This window comes from Amphibalanus amphitrite, unplaced genomic scaffold, assembly GCF_019059575.1.
Source record: "Amphibalanus amphitrite isolate SeventyFive unplaced genomic scaffold, NRLGWU_Aamphi_draft 001234F_arrow, whole genome shotgun sequence".
Classification (NCBI taxonomy): Eukaryota; Metazoa; Arthropoda; class Thecostraca; order Balanomorpha; family Balanidae; genus Amphibalanus; species Amphibalanus amphitrite.
In genome coordinates, this window is record NW_024882727.1 from 170,288 (window position 1) to 190,080 (window position 19,793).

Consider the following 19,793-nt stretch of genomic DNA (forward strand, 5'->3'; position numbering starts at 1 on the left):
TAAAATAAAACCGCGTTGTTTACTGTTGCGGCAGTTGGCCAGGAAAGGGGAGTTGAGTGTAAGAGTGAGTTTTTGAGGGCTTAGGATATTATATTTATTGTCATTTTGCATAGCCGTGTTTTTAGGCTACAGAGGTGATATTTCTTTTTGTTAGTTTGCTTTTGGTGTTCGATATACCTATCGACTTTTATCTGTCAGGGACGTCGTTTGGCTTTCCGGGACGTCACAAAGAGAATCTGTTAGGTGTGGGTTTCCACCCAAATTCACGAAAATCAGGACACTGCTCGGCAGAGGCTATCACTGCGGCCCGCGCAGGGCGTCCTTGGACAGCGGGCGAGCCTTCGGGCGGTGAGGCCAGAGGTCACGACAGCCAGGCGCTGTTTGGCATGAAGGGAGGGGAGGCGCTCGCCTTAGCCAGCCTCGCCTCAGCCAACTCAGCCGGTTTGGTGGTAGTGGTGGTGGTGTGTGTGTGGGCGGGGGGGGGGCAGGCGAGAGGGGCTAGAACGAACGGGATAAAATAGAATGGAAAGTTCGTGCCAATGTCAACTTACAATATTGTTTACCTAATATGCATTTATTAACCTTACGAAAGAACTCACCATATTGAATTGAGAAACATACAGATGTTATTTATCGATGTTACCGTTTACTTTTAATGGAAACCCTACTTTTTATTAGGGGTGATAAAATGAACCCCTCTCCTTGGTTTTTCCTGAATAACTCGTGTAAATAGTGGCGGATAGCAGCGAAGCTTTCTGTGCCGTAAGTTATTTTTCTCCCCATAAGTAAATAAACGCCCATGCGGTCAGGAGTCAGGATAAGTTTGGACTTCAGGCCATCTGCAATTGAAAGCTCACACCTACCCTGAAAATTTCATGAACCTGACCAAAATGACCTCTGATCTCTGACCAGTTTCTAGAGCCCATTATAGGCCAGAATTCGGCGTGTCATGTCTCATTAACCGTTCGTTTCTAGACTTAACCCGCGCACCGACGGGGGGGGGCGGATATCCGCCCCCCCCCTGAGGTTTTTCGCGAATAGCGGGAAAACCGCGGCGCGTAGCGACGCGAAATTTGGTATGACTATTCCCTTATCAATTTTACACATGGTGTGCAAGTTTGAACCTCCTACCTTTCAAGGTCAGGTCACCAGGTCACTTTGAATGACCCAACCTCAAGTCACTTTTTTGCAACTTTGTCACCGTGCCAGAGCTACAGTAGATGTCGGAGGCCTTTGAAAGTCGCAGGATGTTATTAGGTCATTAGTAGCTACAATTTGTATATCTCGGAATTTTGATATCGGTGACCTAAGGTCAGGTCAATTTCGCGACCTCCCCATTATAAGTCAATGGGGGAAAAATCAACTCCCTGTTTTTACCACTAAAACGGGTCGGAATGGCCCCATATACCATGCATGACTTCATATACGATCAACCTTCACTACCTTGAGGTCTGTTTTGCTGTTGGGCAGCTGTGAGGTCATGTGACGTCATCAAAGGTCACCAAAGGTTTTTGGCCAATAACTCCGTACAGGAACAAGATACAGACGCGTGGATGGTCTCATTGTGTTCAGCTCGTCAAGCCGCATCGAATGATATACATGATGACCTCGAGGTCACGTGACCTGAGGTCAACCTTTGACCTTGACCTTTCGAGGTCAACATATATATCATTCGATGCGGATTGACGAGAGGATCACGATGATGCCCTTAGTTTGTTCCTATCTTGACTAATTCGAAAGTTATTCGAGAAAAACTCTCTCCATATTTAGCGCCGCCATTTTGGCTTTTTCGGCCCCTGTGACGTCATCTTTGACCTGACCTGAAAATGACCTTAGTAAAAATTGTAGATCTTGACCGTGCGTATCCGATGCCGTTTACCGCTTGTCGCTATCTTGCTTCGTTCTCGAGATCTCCGGGGGGGGGGGGCGGTCATCCGCCCCCCCCCCCGTCGGTACTAAGTTGGCGCAGACCCCCGTCGGTGCGCGGGTTAAGATTAGAAACGTTTCTACATGTGAGATTGTGTTTGGTCCCTTGTGTCTTATTTGGCCGGGACCAGCGGTGGAACTTGGCCGGTGCCTTCAGGGCTGCTTAACTACAAATTTGCCGATCTGCGGAGCGTATGGAGCCAATCTAGCCAGGTTTAAAAGCATCAAAACCACTAGGAATAGCATTGTAGCACAGCGAATCTTCAAGCTTTCCGCGTCCCTAGAATATCTGCTGTTTAGCTGCCGGTTTCCGGTCACATAGCCTAAAGGCGAGGTCACTAGCGATGGAAATGGAAACACGTGGGGCAGGCTAGCTGTGAGAAGGATTAACTAACGTTCATTTTAAATCCGTGCATTGTCGCTTAATACCTATACCAACCGTTTTCTAAAAAGGCTAATTTCTCTCTCTCTCTCTCTCTCTCTCTCTCTCTCTCTCTCTCTCTCTCTCTCTCTCTCTCTCTCTCTCTCTCTCTCTCTCTCTCTCGCTCTCGCTCTCGCTCTCGCTCTCTCTCGCTCTCTGCGTCTCTCTGTCTCTGTCTATGTCTCTGTGTCTGTCTCGTCGGGAGGCCAGCTCTGGTCATCCTATGGAGCACTTCGCACATAGGCGGCGTAACGGAAACGGCACTGGGGCACCGTGCCTCCCTTTGATTTTGGCATTTTAACATTAGCCCCATGGGCGTTGCATGGAAAGAATGGGACAAAAAGTCGGCAGTGCAGGGAGTGGATTTTTCCCCCATTGACTTATAATGGGGAGGTCGCGAAATTGACCTGACCTTAGGTCACCGACATAAAAATTCCGAGATATACAAATTGTAGCTACTAATGACCTAATAACATCCTGCGACTTTCAAAGGCCTCCGACATCTACTGTAGCTCTGGCACGGTGACAAAGTTGCAAAAAAGTGACTTGAGGTTGGGTCATTCAAAGTGACCTGGTGACCTGACCTTAAAAGGTAGGAGGTTCAAACTTGCACACCATGTGTAAAATTGATGAGAGAATAGTCGTGCCAAATTTCGCGGCGCTACGCGGCGCGGTTTTCCCGCTATCCGCGAAAAACCTCAGGGGGGCGGATATCCGCCCCCCCCCGTCGGTGCGCGGGTTAACCCTCGCCCCGTTGGGGGTGGGCAATTTAGCGCAATATAGCGTGTATTTTCCTGAATAGCAAGAAAACGGCGGCGCGCAGCCCCGCCAAATTTTCAATAGCTTCCCGGGCACCAATTTGACACCTTCACACAAAACTTCAAGTCTTAAGTTAACTTATGTCAGGAGTTATTGAGGTCAAACTGGGGTCATGTTCGAGCTAAAATGAGCAAAAACATTAAATCTTGAAACGCTCACATGACAAAAGCTACAGTTAACAAGCAATTTCGAAGCTCTATATCTGGTCGTGTAGAGAAAAAACGGCGCTACAAAACCGCTATCTGGGATTTTAAAACTTTTGAGCTTTTGACCCCCAAATTGAAAAATTGGTCTGTTATAAAATTTAAAAAAAAATCGAGTTTAAAACACGGAATATATATGATAGTCTCTGCTCTCGGTGATCTACGTTACAAATTGTAGATCGATGCCTCCTTTTTTGGCGAAGTTACCTTTAGCGAAAAGCTGTTCAAAATTGATGACGTCAGTTTTTAACTCAATTTTTAACAATTCTAGACTACGTAGCTCAAAACAAAGACCAGCATTAGACTCCCCGTGACGAGCTGCATCGAAACGATACCCTTTTTAAGCAAAAATGTCAAATTAAAAATTTGACCTGATTTGACACCAGAACATAACCCAAACTGGCCCCCAAGGGCTGCCTGACCCACATAATCGCATTTGTCATGTAAAATGGACCAGACAACATGCATCACATAATAGTTATCTTCATATTGTGACTCTCAGTGACCTGGCATCTGTGAACTGACCTGGTATCAGTGACCCCAAATAGCAAAATATGTGTTTGACGAAAAGTTCCCCATCGAAAATAATTGTTATTCATCGATTCCTTATCGATGAATGACACGCATTTTACTGGATTTTACAACACATTTCTTGAAATGCCTGTAAACGGTGAAAATTCGACATTTGACCTGAACTGTGACGTCATCGGTTTGACCTAGGTCAATAAAATTGAACCAAAAGGTATTTCCTCGTTGGGGCCATCCAACACCGTTTGCTGCTTGTCGTTATTTTGCGTGGTTCTCGAGATCTTGGGGGGGGGGGGCAAAATGCTCCCCCCCCCCATGGGACCGATGCTCGGGAGACCATAACGGGGCGCGGGTTAAATGACAGAACTGTTCCCAAGAAATAACATTACAGTCGTCTCCCGGCTTCCGCTAAAACTTTGGACGACTACCTATGAATCGGCACGCTGCCGGCCGGCTCACCCCGCCCGCTGGCTACGGGTGGCCTTGACCGTTCAATGCCGATTGGCTAACGGCCGAGGTCGTGCGCTGGTCAGCAGGCAGAGAGGACGGGACGCGGTACTGCACATTGTGAGTGACCTCTGACCTTTCCCCGTCCCCTGACGGCATGCCGTGTCGCCGGCCCAGGCGATAGAAACCGGTTTTAGCCTCTACGCAGGCTGCCACTCTAACCCTTCCCTCCCCACTTTACTATGTGCCGTAGTACGCGCTCGCGAGTAACTGGGCGGAGCAAATGGTCACCGATACAGAGGCGGAACTGGTTGCCCTCCCGCTCGCCGAGCGACCTACCGCTAAAACCCGCGAGACCTGTACCTAACCTATAGGGTTTAGTAATGGAAGGGCTTGTAGCTAGCAGCTGTCTCTAGTGCATCTGCGAGGTTCTGCGCTGGGAATGGAAGCAGTAAACCGGTGAAATTTTCAGGAGACCATTATCGGATTCTGTTGTTCTCAGTCTGTACTCGTCTGGTTGGTCAATTAGTAGGACTTGGTCGTATTTAACATTTTACATTTGACGTTGTTGAGTCGACTTGTTAAATTGCTTCATGGATGTTTTTTATTTGCATTTAGAATGCAATTGTTATATGAGGACACGAGTTATTAACACCCCTTGAATGTCTCCATCTCTCTTCGTCCGAAACAGCTGTCGTGTCTCCATCACTGACCCCCCCCCTCTCTCTCTCTCTCTCTCTCTCTCTCTCTCTCTCTCTCTCTCTCTCTCTCCCACAGGCCGCAGCGCCCCTGGCACTCCAATCGTCTCCATGTCAGCCGGACCACCGCTGGCGCCCAGTCCTCCTCTGGCCGCTCCCAGTCGGCCGACCGTCTCCCCCGACTGGTCGCTGGCCCCGGGAGGGCCGCTGAACCGCCCCACGGCGCCGCCGCCGCCGCCGCAGCCGCCGCAGCCGCAGCCCGGAGTGGGCGTGCCGCCCGGCGCGCCGTATAGTATACCTGATCTGGGCATGCTGAGGGGACGGCTGCCGCCGGCGCCGATTGGACAGAGACTGCCCGATCCGGGCATGTTTGGAGCGCCAGGTGAGAGGCTTTGGGGGAGAGGGGGTGGGGGGAGGAACATAGCTGTTTGGGGTGCCGCGAAAGCGTTAATGTAATGCGTTTATGGGTAGTGAAAGATGAGATGAGGGGAACCGAATGGGAAGCCGGTTGGATTGTTATAATTGATGATCAGAGCCTGACAGTTGATCAACCGTCTGATTAGGGTCATTGGAAGCTCGATGGAAGTTCATGGGAAGGTCAATGGCTAGTTTATGGTCGCAAATTACCTCGCTGTCAACGCTCTTTTGTGCCCCAATTTACTAATAATGAGTTCAGGAGTGTTTCGATCAATCACATCGTAGATTCAGTCCGCTCATATGGGGTACCTGGCACGAGCGTATTCTTATCGTTACTTGAGGTCGAAATAACTTTGGCAGCGGCCGGCGTGGCCCTAAGACCCTTGCAAATAAGTGTGTCTACTCAAGATTCATTCCGTCCCTTCCGTCTGTTCACATTCTGACGTCTCCCGTCGTGTCACCAGGTCTGCCGATGGGTCTGCCGCCGGCCCGCCGGGACCACGGGATGCCTCCTCCGCTACCGAACATCATCGACCTGCTACACTCGCCGCCGCCGCCCATATCGCTGCACCACCCGCCGCCCAATATGTGAGTACGCCGCCGCCGCCGCCCAATATGTGAGTACGCCAGTCCCCGCCCCCGCCGCCCCCGCCAAACTTGGAGAGTTAGTTTAGTCCATAGGTTTACCACCCGCCGCCGAATATGTGAGTACTGCCGCCGGCCGCCCCCGCCGCTGCCGCCGCCCCGCCCCCGCCCCCGCCCCCGCCAATCGTGGAGGGTCCGTAAGACAATGCCCACTCGCCCCCGCCGCCGATATCGCTGCACCACCCGCCGCCGATATCGCTGCACCACCCGCCGCCGAATATGTGAGTACTGCGCCGCCCCCGCCCCCGCCCATATCGGAGGGTTCGTAAGACAATGCCCACTCGCCGCCGCCGATATCGCTGCAAATATATGGTATATGAGTTTGTAAATATGTGGGCTTGTAACTGACCCGACCGGCTTCACAGCAAACCAATATCGCTATGTATACCTGACCAGCCGCCGTCAAATTATATGCGAGTCAGCCACTGTCCTCGTTTTAGCCCTCCCCGTCTCTAGTTTCCGCCGTCATGTTTTGACGTCCTTGCCCGAAAATGTTCTCATTTTTGCCCTCTCTTTTGGTGAAAGGTGATAACTATCGCCTTTTTGTCTTTATGCAGACTCTTCTCGATAGTTTCCGCGTTTTACTGACATTTCTCAATATTATCCGTGTTTTGCCGACATTTCTCGATATTTTCCACGCTTCTGCTGACATTTCTCGACATTTCCCTCCAGGATCAAGCACCCGCAGCTGCCGCGTCCGATTGGCATGGAGCGGAGCATCCGTGAGCGACAGTTCCAACAGCAGCAACAGCAACACCAGCAGCAGCAGCAACAGCAGCACTATGGGAACAAACTGCAGGGGTATGTGTAACCTGGGAGGCCCGGGGAATGTAGGGGAGGTTTGGTAGCGGAAGCAAGACTATTGGCTATACACTGAAAGGGTCTGTGTAACCTGACGTAAAGGAAGGGAGGTTTGGTAGCGGGGGCAGGTTCATTGGCTAGACACTGAAAGGGTCGGTGTAGTCTGACGCGCCTGAGGAAAGGGAAGAGGGTTACATATACCGCACAGAATAATATGTCGTCCTAGTTTGTCTATCAGTGTTATATTGGATTCTTTGGGCGTGTTGTGACTAGACAATTGTGTACATAATAGTCTTAAATAATTGATTGTAGTTTTTTTCTGGTGTCATGAAGTCATGTAATATGATTTAGTCCTAATTCTGCCGTATAAAGGCAAAACCGACTACGTTCGGTTGACCTCTGGCCTGACATAATGACCTAGTTAAGAGCCGACTTAATCGTTTTTTTTTTGCCTTTGCACGGCAGAATTGTCAGTTATCTGTGTTTCGCTTTCTTGGACTGTCACTAATTATATGCACCTTGATCTGTCCCTGTATTCTGTATCTCATTTCTGCCCCCCCCCCCCCAGCCGTCCGTGGGAGTACCAGCCGTCCCAGGAGGTAGATAACGGGACCAGTAACTGGATGACGGCGCCGCCGCCGCCGCCACCGGCCGACGACATCATACCGACCTCCGCCTACAACATGGAGCACATGAACATGAGCTATGAGGACATGAACACGGTAAGAGAGCGGGGATATCACCCTGTGTTTACGTAGTGGTGAGTGTATTTATATGTTAACATCCCGCGGTGATGTCCCCCACTTCCCCGTTTTTTCCACGTCTGCCGTGCGGCGGCCTCGATAGCAATATGTCAACCATCTGTCTTTCTTTATTTCCCTACAACTCCATGCGCATTGCTAGAATTTCTATAACTTCGTTCTATCTGTATCTGTCCTCAAAAGGGTATTGTAGTGTGGTATCTGTATTCTGTATTCTAACATTTGTCTCTCCTTCCCACTGCTGCACCGTTTCTTTAATTAGCTGTGTTGTACCTCTTCCCGCGTTGATTATTAATGTCTGTATTGCACTCTAACCTGTCTTTCTGTCTCCGTCAGCTGCGCCGCGCCGCCTCGATGACCTCGGAGCTGAGCGGCGGCGCCGGCCGCTATAACTGCTACGCCAACGGTGCCGGCCTACAGGGCCTGCCCACCTACGGAGGGCCGTACGGACCGCTCGGGGGGCGGCCCGTGGGCGGCGCCGTGGTGGGGCACCAGCAACACAACAATAACGCCGCCCAGGGAGGCCTCCTGGCCGCGCTCGGAGCAGGGGACTCGTGGGGACAGCTGTCCGGACTTACGGCGAGCAAGCCGGCTGGAGCGAACGACTCACACCAGGTAAGAGAGAGCGGGAGGGAGGAGGGAGGGAGAGACTCAGAGAGAGAGAGAGAGAGAGAGGGAGGGAGGGAGGGAGGGTGCGCTACAGTCTGACGCACTTGGTAAACAGGCTCCAGCAAAATGATGGCCCTTGAACGCGAATATCAATCAGGCTAGGATGTGCTTGTGCCTCATAATTTCTTCAAGGCCTTGCTGTCAGCTGCAGTGTTGAGCAGGAACTGGCTGGGGAATATGTACCGATCTACCTGACTGACCATGACTGACCGACCAGCCCTCAGAACACATAGGCTTCTGGGGATTCCCACCTTTCACATGTTGTGAGATGTTTCATCCCAATAGTTTTTTTTTTTAACCGTATAGGAGTCGACAACAGTCACGTCCTGTACTTTATTACGCTTTGGGATCCGTTCCCCGTCCCGTCTTTATGTCTATGCCCGTCTCATTTTCCTGCTAACGTAGGTAGCTAATGTGACTTACCGATGTTATAGACAATTAACGCCCTTTCCCGTTGTGTTTTTCTCTCGTCGTCAGATGTGGGGCGACGACAACTGGTCCGGCTAGGTCGCCAGCTCCGGGGAGCAGGGCGGCGCGGCCGGCGGTCAGCCGCCGTCCCCGCCCGCCCCCACCCCCGCCCCCGACTCCGACCCGATGTATCATGTCAAGCGGCTCTGGGATCTCCCCGAGCCGCCCCAACAAGACAAGCTGCAGCTGCAGCAGCTGCAGCAGCTGTTCAACCAGCCCAGAGAAATGTGGAACGAACCACGTGACTCGTTTGATCGACTTTCCTTGAAGCAGCCGAACCCGCGCCATGATGCGCTGTAGTGACGTCTCCGCGCCTCCGCCGCAGTCTGGGCGGAGAGTTTTGAGCGACGGCAGCGACCTCTATTCGGAGTCGCGACCGCCGCGCCCGCCACCTGGCGGCCGCCCAGTGAGGCGGGCCCGCTCGGGCGCAGTATCTGTTTGGATTGGGACCGGATGGTTACTGTACTGAGTGGGAGCATCGATATGTATTGAATAAAATATGCATAACCAGGTGACGTGTTTTGAGGAGGGAGAGAGGGAGAGGAAGCAAGAGAAGGAGAGAGGAGGTGGATGGAGGGGAGGAAGATGAAAGAACAGACGGGCGTTAGGAGAGAAACGCGAGGCAAGGGAGGGGCAACGACAAGAAGGAAGAGAGAAAAGAAAAGGAGGGTGGGTCGAGGTGCAAGGGAGAGAGAGAGGGAGAGGGAGTGGGAGAGAGGGAGAGAGAGAGAGAGAGAGAGAGAGAGAGAGAGAGAGAGAGAGAGAGACGAATCCTTTGGGAGGTGAGCTCACTGAATGGCATTGGTCGAGGAAATAAGTTACTTCATGTAGATGACGTGTGCCCTGCACTACTCGACTGTCTTCCCAGAAAAACTGATGTGTATTCAATTGCTACAATTTATTTCTCTTATCACATTTCATGCGAAGCGCATTTTTAACGTGTTAAGTTCAGACAGTCAATATATTTTAGATGAAAAACTTCTAACGCCGTTGACAGAACAGACGAATTACATGCCCTTGCTAATAACTAATAAGCCTCATGGATCTTGTTCGCAATATGCCCTTTAACTGGCAAACCGTCTTCAGTTATTTCCAATGCCGTATGACCTATTGATTACTGTCAACTCGTATAGACTACCTGTATAGTATAGCTCACATGTAATGCTGCCAGTTTATAGGTCTATTTGCCTGTAACCAGATCAGACACTTCTGCAGTAAGCTGCATAAAATATGCGCTTGCAACCGCTCACATTCATTATTGCTTTGGCTCTACACCTTATTCCTCGTTCTTCATTCGTGGGTAAAGTTGTCCTTCTGAGGAACTTACAACCCATTCGGAGGATCCCGAGGATCACTGTACCAGTAGGTATTGCTGCTTCGCAGCTCTGTTCCCACCGTCCAACGCTGCATCACAACTGACGAGCGTCGCACGTTCGATCACTGTGGCCGGGTTCTCATGTGATCAAATCTGGCAGCTCTGATATAGGTGGCGACACTGTCCCCGTTGTCTCGATGTGGTTATTCCCTCGCAGAATGCTGGTAGATTGTCCACCGTACTCGAAGATAAGAAGTATGACAGTGGTAAACTGAAAAATAAAGAAAATGAATCAGATATGAAAGCTTTTAACTGTCTAGATTTACCGTAAGAGCTGTAGCTGTCTAAAATCGCGTTAGAGCGATTGATGCATTGCGGGTCAGTATAACTTCAGGCGCATACTACTAATGCCATCTAGCGGCTGCAGCGTAAGCTTGAAGTACGGCGGCACAGTATCTACCCAGGCGTTCGGAAAACGATAAGCGCTCGACGGTTTAGCTGAGGATCACTGGCTTTATGTAAAGGAACGCAACTGTGAAGGTGCAAGACCATGTAGTCTTTGAAATTGATAGTGTTGCTAAAGCACTGGGTTTAAATGTCACATATTGTAATCTGTTGATCCTAAATACCTATAACGAGCGATGGATCCCCCTCCCCAAAATAGAGGCTGATGGCATGATAGTTATAATGCTCCCTCGCCAGCCACAGACAACCATCGATCAGCTCTTTCTCGTTCAACAACTTTGCTAACCAGAATCACCAAGGCGCGCATGACGTTTGCTACTGTCTCCCTGACCTGTGAAACGAACGGTCCGCCTTGTCTTTGTCAAGGCTTTGAAGTTTGGGAAACTCGCAAGTTACAAACTTGTAGTCACTTTTACAATTTTTAGCTGCTTTTTATGGTAAACCGGAACCCAGTTACTTGCAGCTACAGCTACGTCAGCTACATACAGCTACAATGTAGAACATACAATCTGCTTCCCAAATACAAAGCCACAACCCCTTAGACCACCACCCTCCTACACACTATTTCCCCGCCATGAGCACATAACCCCTCCCACCACTACTCCCTCCACCCTAACTCACCTTGCCAGCTGCACAAACGTTGCCTGAGGCTCGCCGACCCTCTGAGCCGCCTCGTTCAGCTGACACATCCTCGCTGGAAGGCAAGAAGGCTGGTCCTCCGCCAGAAGTCGAAGAAGACGCGGTACGAACCCTGCGCCTCGCTGGAGTTCAATCAGTTGCCAGCCTGGCGGTGGGTGGGAGGTGGGCCGGTAAATTGAGTTAGAAGGACGTTAGTTAGATATAAGTAGTTAGGATTTCAAATGACCTTTTCCTCGATAATTACCTACATAATTGAATTATTACCTACATAACTGATAATTGAAAATGCAAATATGCCAAACAATGTTATATTTGCTTTTTATTGCATTTTCAATTAATTATCGAGGAAAAGTTCAATTGAAATCCTAACTACATATATCAAGATGTTCCTCGCTAGAGCACTGCATACTATTTCTTCATGACGTTAGTTAGATGGTAAATCGAGGTGAAATGGTGCTGGTGTAAGTTACTCTCCTTCTACTTGTGTATGACCTTCCCCCCTCTCTCTCTCTCTCCCTCTCTCTCTCTCTCTCTCTCTCTCTCTCTCTCTCTCTCTCTCTGTGTCTCTCTGTCTCTCTCCCTCTCTTTCTCACTCTACACCTCAATCTGCTCCTCTTTCTCCCCTCTCACTCTCTTTTGTTTTTCATTCTCTCTCTCCCTTTTCCCTTCTGCCTTCTCTCCCTCCTCCCTTCCTTCCTCTCTCTCTCTCTCTCTTCCTTACCTCTATCTTCCCCCTCTCTCCCCTCTCTCTCTCCCTCCCTCTCTCCCCCTCCCCTCTCTCTCCCACTCTCTCTCTTACCATCCCATCCGACAAGAGCTTCCATGCTCCACCACCAGTCTTCATCCTCCTCCTCCACTCCCTCATCCTCGGAGGACGCCCTCCTCTTCCTCCTCCTTCCTCCCGTTCCTCCCGTTCCTCCTCCTCCTCCTGTAGCAGCCGGCGCTGCCGTGGTTGTTGTATTATTCAGAGCCTGGATTATGGCGAAGGCTAGAAGAGCTCCAAGAGCGGCGAATCCAGCGAGGGCTCCGACGATCCCGGAGAGGCAGTCGCACGTCATGTAACCACCTCCGCCGCCGTATCCTGCCGAGGGGGGGGGGGGAGATGATGTTGTTAAAGGTGTTGTAGGGAAAGGTGAGGGGATGTTTGGCAATGGGGAGGATACTGAAGCGAGTGTTGGGGATTTTTAAATATAAATTTAGTCCGAACCTTTTGATAGGAAGGATTCACAAGGACAGAACCACCGCTAAGCGAAGCTTGTTGCGGTGACCCTGCCCTCTACCCTCCGATCGCGCAATTCCGGTTCTATGGCAGAGTTTAGATTCCAAAGTTTAACGTGCGCACATAGCCGCGCACGGCCGGTCCCCTCACTGACTTCGCCTGGCTACGGCCTGCCACCAACCGCAGCCATACCTGTCAGGAGGCCCATAAATGTCGAGCGCCCGTCGCGCTTCGAACCCGGACTGTTATAACCGGGAACGCGTGCTCTCACCACGCGGAGTCCAACGCTCTACCAACTGAGCTACGGGACCAGCTAAATAATTTAGTGAAAGGGATGTTAGAAATTATATTAAAGGTGTTGAAGATGGTATTAGATAAGATAATGAGAGGGCGATCAAGAGCGATGGAGAGGTGCTAGAATAATGTGGTGGAGAGGAAGCGGGTAATGTAACGAATGTGAGCGCATGCGAGTGGTAACGAAGGCGTTGGAGGTTGTTGTAAGAGGAAGTCTGAAAAGTTCCTGAAAATGAACAGATTTTCCTGACAAAAAATCACATGAAACAAAAGTCAGCATGACAAAAGTACGCATGCATTTCGGCAATGGTCTTGTTTTTACTGACATGGCTAGATTATATGGCCATATCATTATGGCTGTTCCGTGTTCAGTGTTCAATGTTCAATAATAACGGCCCCTTGTCAGTTATGATTGGCCAAGCGTTTACCAGCAGTAGACAGCAGAACAACGTTAAAATTTGAACAGCCCTCGGGCGGGTCACAGTTCGATCTCATCTCATCTTTCCTCTCCCTCTCTCTCTCTCTCTCTCTCTCTCTCTCTCTCTCTTTCTCTCTCTCTCCCTTTAAGCGTCCTGCACATGGGCACCGGTCGCCGTTTTTTATCAGCAGGCTATGAGCCTGATTTCTTGGCTTCTCATTGGTCACAAAGTCACGTGGACTGTGCGACTGACCAATGAGAGACCAAGAAACGCCAGCGATGAACTTCCGTATACATGGGAAAAGCGACAGCGTGCTGAAAAGAAAACACAAAACGGTGACCAAACAGAACTCCGGCCCGTACTGCACTGACTGTTCCTAGAGAGACCGAGGGGACCAACTTCAGCCGTAGGGCCTTGAGATGCTGTTACTTGTTACCGTGCTGCAATATACGCTGCTGGTTACAGGCGGCTGTGACTGGTGGTAGGCCGGTCTTGATCGTGTGTGCGGTCAGTGGAGGTGAAATAGCTCAGCAACACGAACAAAACGTAGGTTTAGACTACAGTACTGTTTAGTGCTCATGCCAGTCTTTTTGGCAGCTCTTGGCCCATTATTATAAAGTGAAGTACATGCGAGTAGTTTTGGGGTATTCACTATTCAGCCTGATGTGCCATTTTAGTAGAAGGAGAGTGAGTTGGATTCGGTCCCCTGCCTTACTTCCGAACGGATGGTGGTAGACACTAATAAAACGGCAATCGAAAGCTCTCAGCAAGATACATTATATTACATAAACTATGACTTGGGTATAGTTCATAGCGCCAGTGACAGGGGGCTTTCCAGAGGCTCTATATCTCCAAAACGTCCAGCTTCCGAAATGCTAGCGTTAGTTAACCCGCGCCGTGCTGGTGGCCTGAACTTTCCGCCGAGTGCTGGGGGGGGCGTTTTCACGCCCCCCGTCTAACTCGGCTCCTGGGCCACTTAGCGACACGCGGTAAGCGGCAATCGAAAGAGCGTCAAAAATAAGGACGAAAACACTCCGGTCATTTTTTGGGTCAGGTCAAAGGTCAGGTCACCAGAGGTCACCAAAGGTAAAATGTTGACTATTTCAACATTTTGGAAACTGCCAACGGCTATCTCGAGAACCGATAGAGCTACAGCGCCGCGGAAAAGCGCATTCGATAGCCCTTTTACAGACCTTTCTGAGTAATGTTCTCAGATTTGACCTCAGGTCAACGGTTTAGCCTCCAGAGGGCAAAAACTCCAAAAATAGCCGTTTTTACGAAAAACGTTTTTTCGTCAATAACTTTTGACTCATAAGCGCCATGACATTACTTTTGCCAGCATCGTGTTCCTCTCGTCGAGACGCGTCGAATGAACTATTCGTTGACCTTGAAAGGTCATTTTGAAAATTTGACCTCAGGTCAAGGTCATGACCTGACCGAAAAGGGTCATGTTGCATATCAGTCGATCCGTATCGTCGAGCTGAACACATCTGACGTGTTTTCACCGCTCTAGCACGTCTCTATCAAAAGTTATAGCCAAAAAACTGCTGGCGACCGTTCATGACCTGAGATGACCTCAGGGGCACACAGAGGGGTCACAGGTGCATTTTTCCTATTCAGTGTGTCATGTTTACCTATGAACCGATGTTTGAGAGCGTTTTGAACGATATTCGTCCAAAAGAGGCGCATTTCAATTTTCTCCCATTGACTTATAATGGAGAGGTCGCAAAATTGACCTGACCTTAGGTCACAGATATCAAAAATCCGAGATAAACATTTTATACATACTGTTACTCATATCAATCGCTGAAAGTTTCAAAGTGATCGTTCAGTCGGTGTAGCTATAGCGAGCCTTTGAACTTTTTCTGAGGTAAGGTCACTTGACGTGACCTGGTGACCTGACCTTGAAAGGCCTAGGTCTGAAATTTTCACAACATGTGCGGAAATGATGTAGGAACACGTGTACCAAAAACGGCGGCGCTGCGCGCCGCCGTTTTTGAGATATTCGTGAAAAACCTGAGGGGGGGGGGGGGGGCGTAAAAACGCCCCCCCCAGCACGGCGCGGGTTAACAGTTTGATAGTTCAAGGTCAACACTGACGAAGAAATGATAGTTTTGTTGACTTCAAAGTGACTTCTGTCGGCACAGGTCACGTCGACATAAAAATTATCAACAATTAGGTACTATAGGAGTCCTCACAATTCAGGCCGAGGCGGCTGCTAATGAAGTCACTTTTCTCTAACGCCTTGTCTCAAAACAGGACTTTTGAGCTATTCAGAGCATTTAGCCTGAAATGGCATGACACGATTTCACTAAAACGTTATTAGGTATCTAAAACTGTATGGTTGAAATTATAGCGCCTACGCGTGAGTGAATCGGATAAAGCACTAAATATACATACTTGAAATTGCTAGTTTGTAGCGTACTTATCACACGGCAATACGGCATGGAGGAACAGATGCTAAGGGGGGTCCCCTCCCAGCAGGACGCGGATTAGAATTTCGCAATATTTCCTCACCTCCAGTTTGAGTGCCGGTTAGGAAACGGTCAATGCTTCCTCCAAACTGCCGACCTTCAGGCACCAGACCAGCTGACGACGTCCTCGCTGAGGTCAGCCACGGGGTCAGCCACGGGGTCAACCCCGAGGTCAACCCAGCGGTCACCGCTGGGGTCATCCTCGGGCTCACACCGTAGGTCAACGTCGCGGCCCCCGCTGGTCTCCCAACCCGAGCGGTTAGTCTCCTCGCAGCTCTCGTAGCATTTCTCGTCGCCAAAAGTCTTTCAGTGGCACCACAGACAGCGTCAACAGTGACGTCACCGATCATTTCTCGATTCCCCATCGTGTCAACGACAGCTGAGTAGAGGACATCCGACATCGCTCCTCGCAGTAGCATCCCTAGCGGTCCACGTGGGTCGAGAGGATTGGATAGGAATGGAGAGGACAGGCTTCGACCACCTCCGATGGTTCCGTTTTGGACTAACTGGGCTAGAAGGGCTGCTCCTAAGGCAGCCAGAGCTGCTCCTCCTGCTAGGAGCGCTAGGAGGTTGAACTGGGAGCAGTCACAACTGCTCCCATGTCCCCCACCATACCCTCCCCCACCTCCGTAACCGCCCCCACCCCCATAACCGCCCCCGCCTCCGTACCCTCCGCCTCCACCATAGCTGCTTCCTCCTGATGAGGCCCCGTAACCTCCGTAGTCCCCATATCCTCCCCCATATCCCCCACTTCCCCCATAACCTCCCCCACCGCCCCCATAGCCTCCCCCACCGCCCCCATAACCTCCCCCACCGCCCCCATAACCTCCCCCACCGCCACCATATCCTCCCCCACCGCCCCCGTATCCCCCACTTCCCCCACTATGTCCCCCTCCACTATACCCCCCTCCCCCATGCCCCCCACCCCCATGCCCGCCGCCATCTCTGCCAATATACCCATAGTCAGACCGTTTAGTTAGAACCGAGGACGCCGGGAGCAGGTCCGAGGGAGGAATTGGGGCGGTTCTTCTCAGAGCAGCCGCAGTGGGCGCACGCTCTACGCTGGATTTGAAGCTACGAATGGGGGAGGTGGGCGGAGTGGGAAAAGGGGAGGAGGAGGAGGGGGATGGAGAGGAGGAGACAAAGGATAGAGGGAGGAGGATTACGAGGATGAGGGAAAGGGAGAGAAGAGAGAGGAAAAGAGTGAGGTTGGATTGCATGGTTGGTGGTCAGTTGAAGCTGACGGCTTGATACATCGCTGAAGAGATCATTGACGGCACAGTTTGGTTCGAGCGATGAAATATTTTTCTGGTAGCTTCAACAGAAATTCTTCAGTGGGTAGTCTCAGGATTTTCGTACGCCACCTCTGGAAGTTTCACCACTTTTCCAGGAGTGATTTTCTGACGTTCAGAGGTCAAATAGCTCTTATATTGTGAGCATTCGACCGCCGTATTTGTTAGTTACCCAAAAGTCATCAGTCTTTGATCGAACGTTCGGCCTGACCGTTCTCGCCAAAACACTTCAATTCCACCTGGCCGCTCTACCAAAACTCTCGCTTACAAGCTTGCGACCGACACCAAGGCAATGATACCTTCTCGTCTAAGCAGACATTTGAGTGCTGTTTCGCTACATCCGAGAAGTCTTACGCCTTGCCGCCACGACACTTTGCTCCGTCTTTATCTTCCACCCTCGCCGACAAGGCAATCGTTTTTCCTCAACCTTCTTGCCGTGGCAAAGACCTAACACTCTCCCTCGTTTCCGGGGTATTGTCTTTTCCGCACTACTCCTCGCTTCCAAGGAGCTTGTCTTTTTTGTCGCCAAGACACCTTTCTTCCTCTCCACCAAGACAGTAGCGTCACAAGACTCCGCACCCTCGCTGGCCCTCGCTCGCCCTCGCCCTCGAGACAGCCACACCACCTCAGCACCGCTACACCTCCTCTTCCCAGCCGCACCTGTAGTCAAATGATACGGCCTCTGACCTAACCCGGCGCACCCTGCTCGCAGCCTGAACTCATCGTTGCTGGCTTGTTACGGTTGGTGAGCCAAAATGTGCATATTCGAGGCGGCGCGGGCGACCTAGTCGGACGGGAGCGACGCGCGTGACGAAAATGCGACGGGTCGGGGTGGGGTGGGTGTGTTATGGTGGGGGAGGGGTGGAGGTTGGGGGTGGGGGAAGGATGGGTGATGAGTGGGCGGGAACCAAGTGCTGAGACTGTATGATAAAGTTGTGGTAATTAGCGTAATTAGGAGGTGCTCCTGCGGCAAAGCTCCATGATTATATTTGAAGATATCGCGAATGTGAGTCGTTTTTCAAGGTGGCGTAAGAACGATGCTTAACATAATTCAAAAAACGCGATGACACAAAAGTATTAGCTTGTGAGTAAGGATGCCAGATGTGGCAGTGGTGTCTTGGTCAGAGGCTGTTGGCGGCGTCGCCTGATGCTAATGTTAATCACCATATCGTGACAGACAAGGCTCACATTGCATGCATGAGAGGCTCTTATGAATCGATATCAGAGGTGTAAACCACAGCGTATACATTTGTTTATTTATTTCGTCGTTTTCTTAACCCTAGAACGCCTAGAGGGGGGTTGTATCAACCCCCCCTGAGGTTTTTTCGAAGTGCACGCTAAACGGCTTGTCGTAGCGGGCTGAAATTTTAAATACCCTCTGGGGCAACCTTTGCGCATCTTTTGCCGAAAAAAAATTGATCGGGTCATGTCAGGTCACGGAGTTATGACGTCATAATAGGTACAGCCTCCGGCCGGATTTTCACAAACTGAGTGCCAACGCCCGAGGTTTCCTGCCGGTGGTACGGACATCGGTTGATGGATCGTGATGAAACTTCCCATGCATGTTGGGGCAAGTATTGGCTATCATATGGTATAAGAAATTTGACCGGGTCAGGTCAGGTCACGGAGCTATGACGTCACAAGAGGAACAGCGTCCGGTACTATTTTTGAAAAGCGCCCGAACCACTATTTTGCTAATTCTTGTCACCTCAATGGGAATATGCAGCAATATTAGCTTCTATAGGGAGCAAATGGACCTCCCAAATCCAAAAATACAACAGATTTCAAAAATTTAAATTTTGATTTTTCGAATTTCTGCCGCCGACTGTGACCTTGCCGATTTCCGGCGCTCCCAACGCGCCATTTTTAGAGCTAGGGAAACGAAATACATACCAAACGATAGAGAATTGATCAAGGAACACGATAGTGAAGGTTTCAGTCGATATCTCCCACCGTTTTGCCGCAATCGCCGCCGAAAGTTGAAAAAAGTATATTTTTCCGAAAATTTGACCTTTGACCGGTCAAAAGTAGGTCAAATGTTGACCTAGGACCAAAAAATATACCACCAATCGCGAGATCTCGTTGAGAGCAATCCGTTGGTTTTTTCCGCTAAGCTCTACGACCTTCCGTTTCGAAACGCCAGGGGGGGTCGTAACAACCCCCCCCCCCTGGTCGTTCGTGTTATGAGAAATGGCCTGGTCGTGCGAGGGTTAATGCCTACGGTATTCATTATTAGAAGTTATGCTGTCGGTAAAAATATCTTCGTTACAAGATCTGCTCTCAGGCCAATGTTTGACTAGAAATATTCTTATCTACACCGTGAACAACTTTTCAATAGTTACCATCATCATCATCTCACTTCTATACCAAATATTTGCCCAATATCTCCATTAAATCTGCACCTTCCCCCATACATTCAGAGTCAGTGCATTTCTCAGTACCGACCAAACATGACCTAGTAACTCCAACTTTCCCAGCACTCAAAACCCCACAATCGTCGCCTGCTACGTCATACCGTCTCGGCATGTGACGTCACAGGCGTTGAAGGCTCCAATTGGCGCATGACTAAAGGCCCTCGTGTCATAGCGCATTAGCTTGACGTCGTGCCCATGATGGGTGTCATTTAGCTTGTCGTTCGGCAGTTTTCGATAGATGGATGACTTTTTGGGTGATCTCCCCGGCTGGGGTGCGACTGAGACGAGTCACGTGTTTTGTGCTGTGACGAAATGCCCCCAGTTAACCTTGTGAGTGTGTGTGAATGACTACGGCTCACGCAGATGGTGAGGAAGACGTCCTATTTTACGCATCGGCGCGGAAAGCTGAGCTGAGTTGAGAATCTGGTTGAAGTCTTTGACACTTGTAACCCGTAACAT

At 50.4% G+C, this 19,793-nt stretch overlaps 1 protein-coding gene and 1 long non-coding RNA gene across 7 annotated transcripts in view; one reads left to right on the forward strand and one right to left on the reverse strand.

Annotated features, from left to right (window-relative positions):
- LOC122371355 (ankyrin repeat domain-containing protein 17-like) overlaps positions 1–9,315 on the forward strand; it is a 68,164-nt gene extending 58,849 nt beyond the window's left edge. For all 6 annotated transcript variants that reach the window (XM_043347616.1, XM_043347617.1, XM_043347618.1 and 3 more), the window contains 6 exons: positions 5,122–5,424; positions 5,924–6,047; positions 6,777–6,905; positions 7,474–7,627; positions 8,003–8,281; positions 8,813–9,315. In XM_043347616.1, the coding sequence (XP_043203551.1) occupies positions 5,122–5,424; positions 5,924–6,047; positions 6,777–6,905; positions 7,474–7,627; positions 8,003–8,281; positions 8,813–8,842 (1,019 nt within the window). In that variant the 3' untranslated portion in view covers positions 8,843–9,315. The remainder of the gene's footprint in view (positions 1–5,121; positions 5,425–5,923; positions 6,048–6,776; positions 6,906–7,473; positions 7,628–8,002; positions 8,282–8,812) is intronic.
- Positions 9,316–9,968: 653 nt separating this feature from the next.
- Positions 9,969–15,719, reverse strand: LOC122371358. The gene is made up of 4 exons (XR_006254717.1): positions 15,672–15,719; positions 12,022–12,303; positions 11,205–11,367; positions 9,969–10,389 (listed from the first exon to the last, which is right to left on the reverse strand). It is a non-coding gene; the product is annotated as an uncharacterized LOC122371358 (long non-coding RNA).
- Between the last annotated feature and the right edge of the window lie 4,074 nt (positions 15,720–19,793).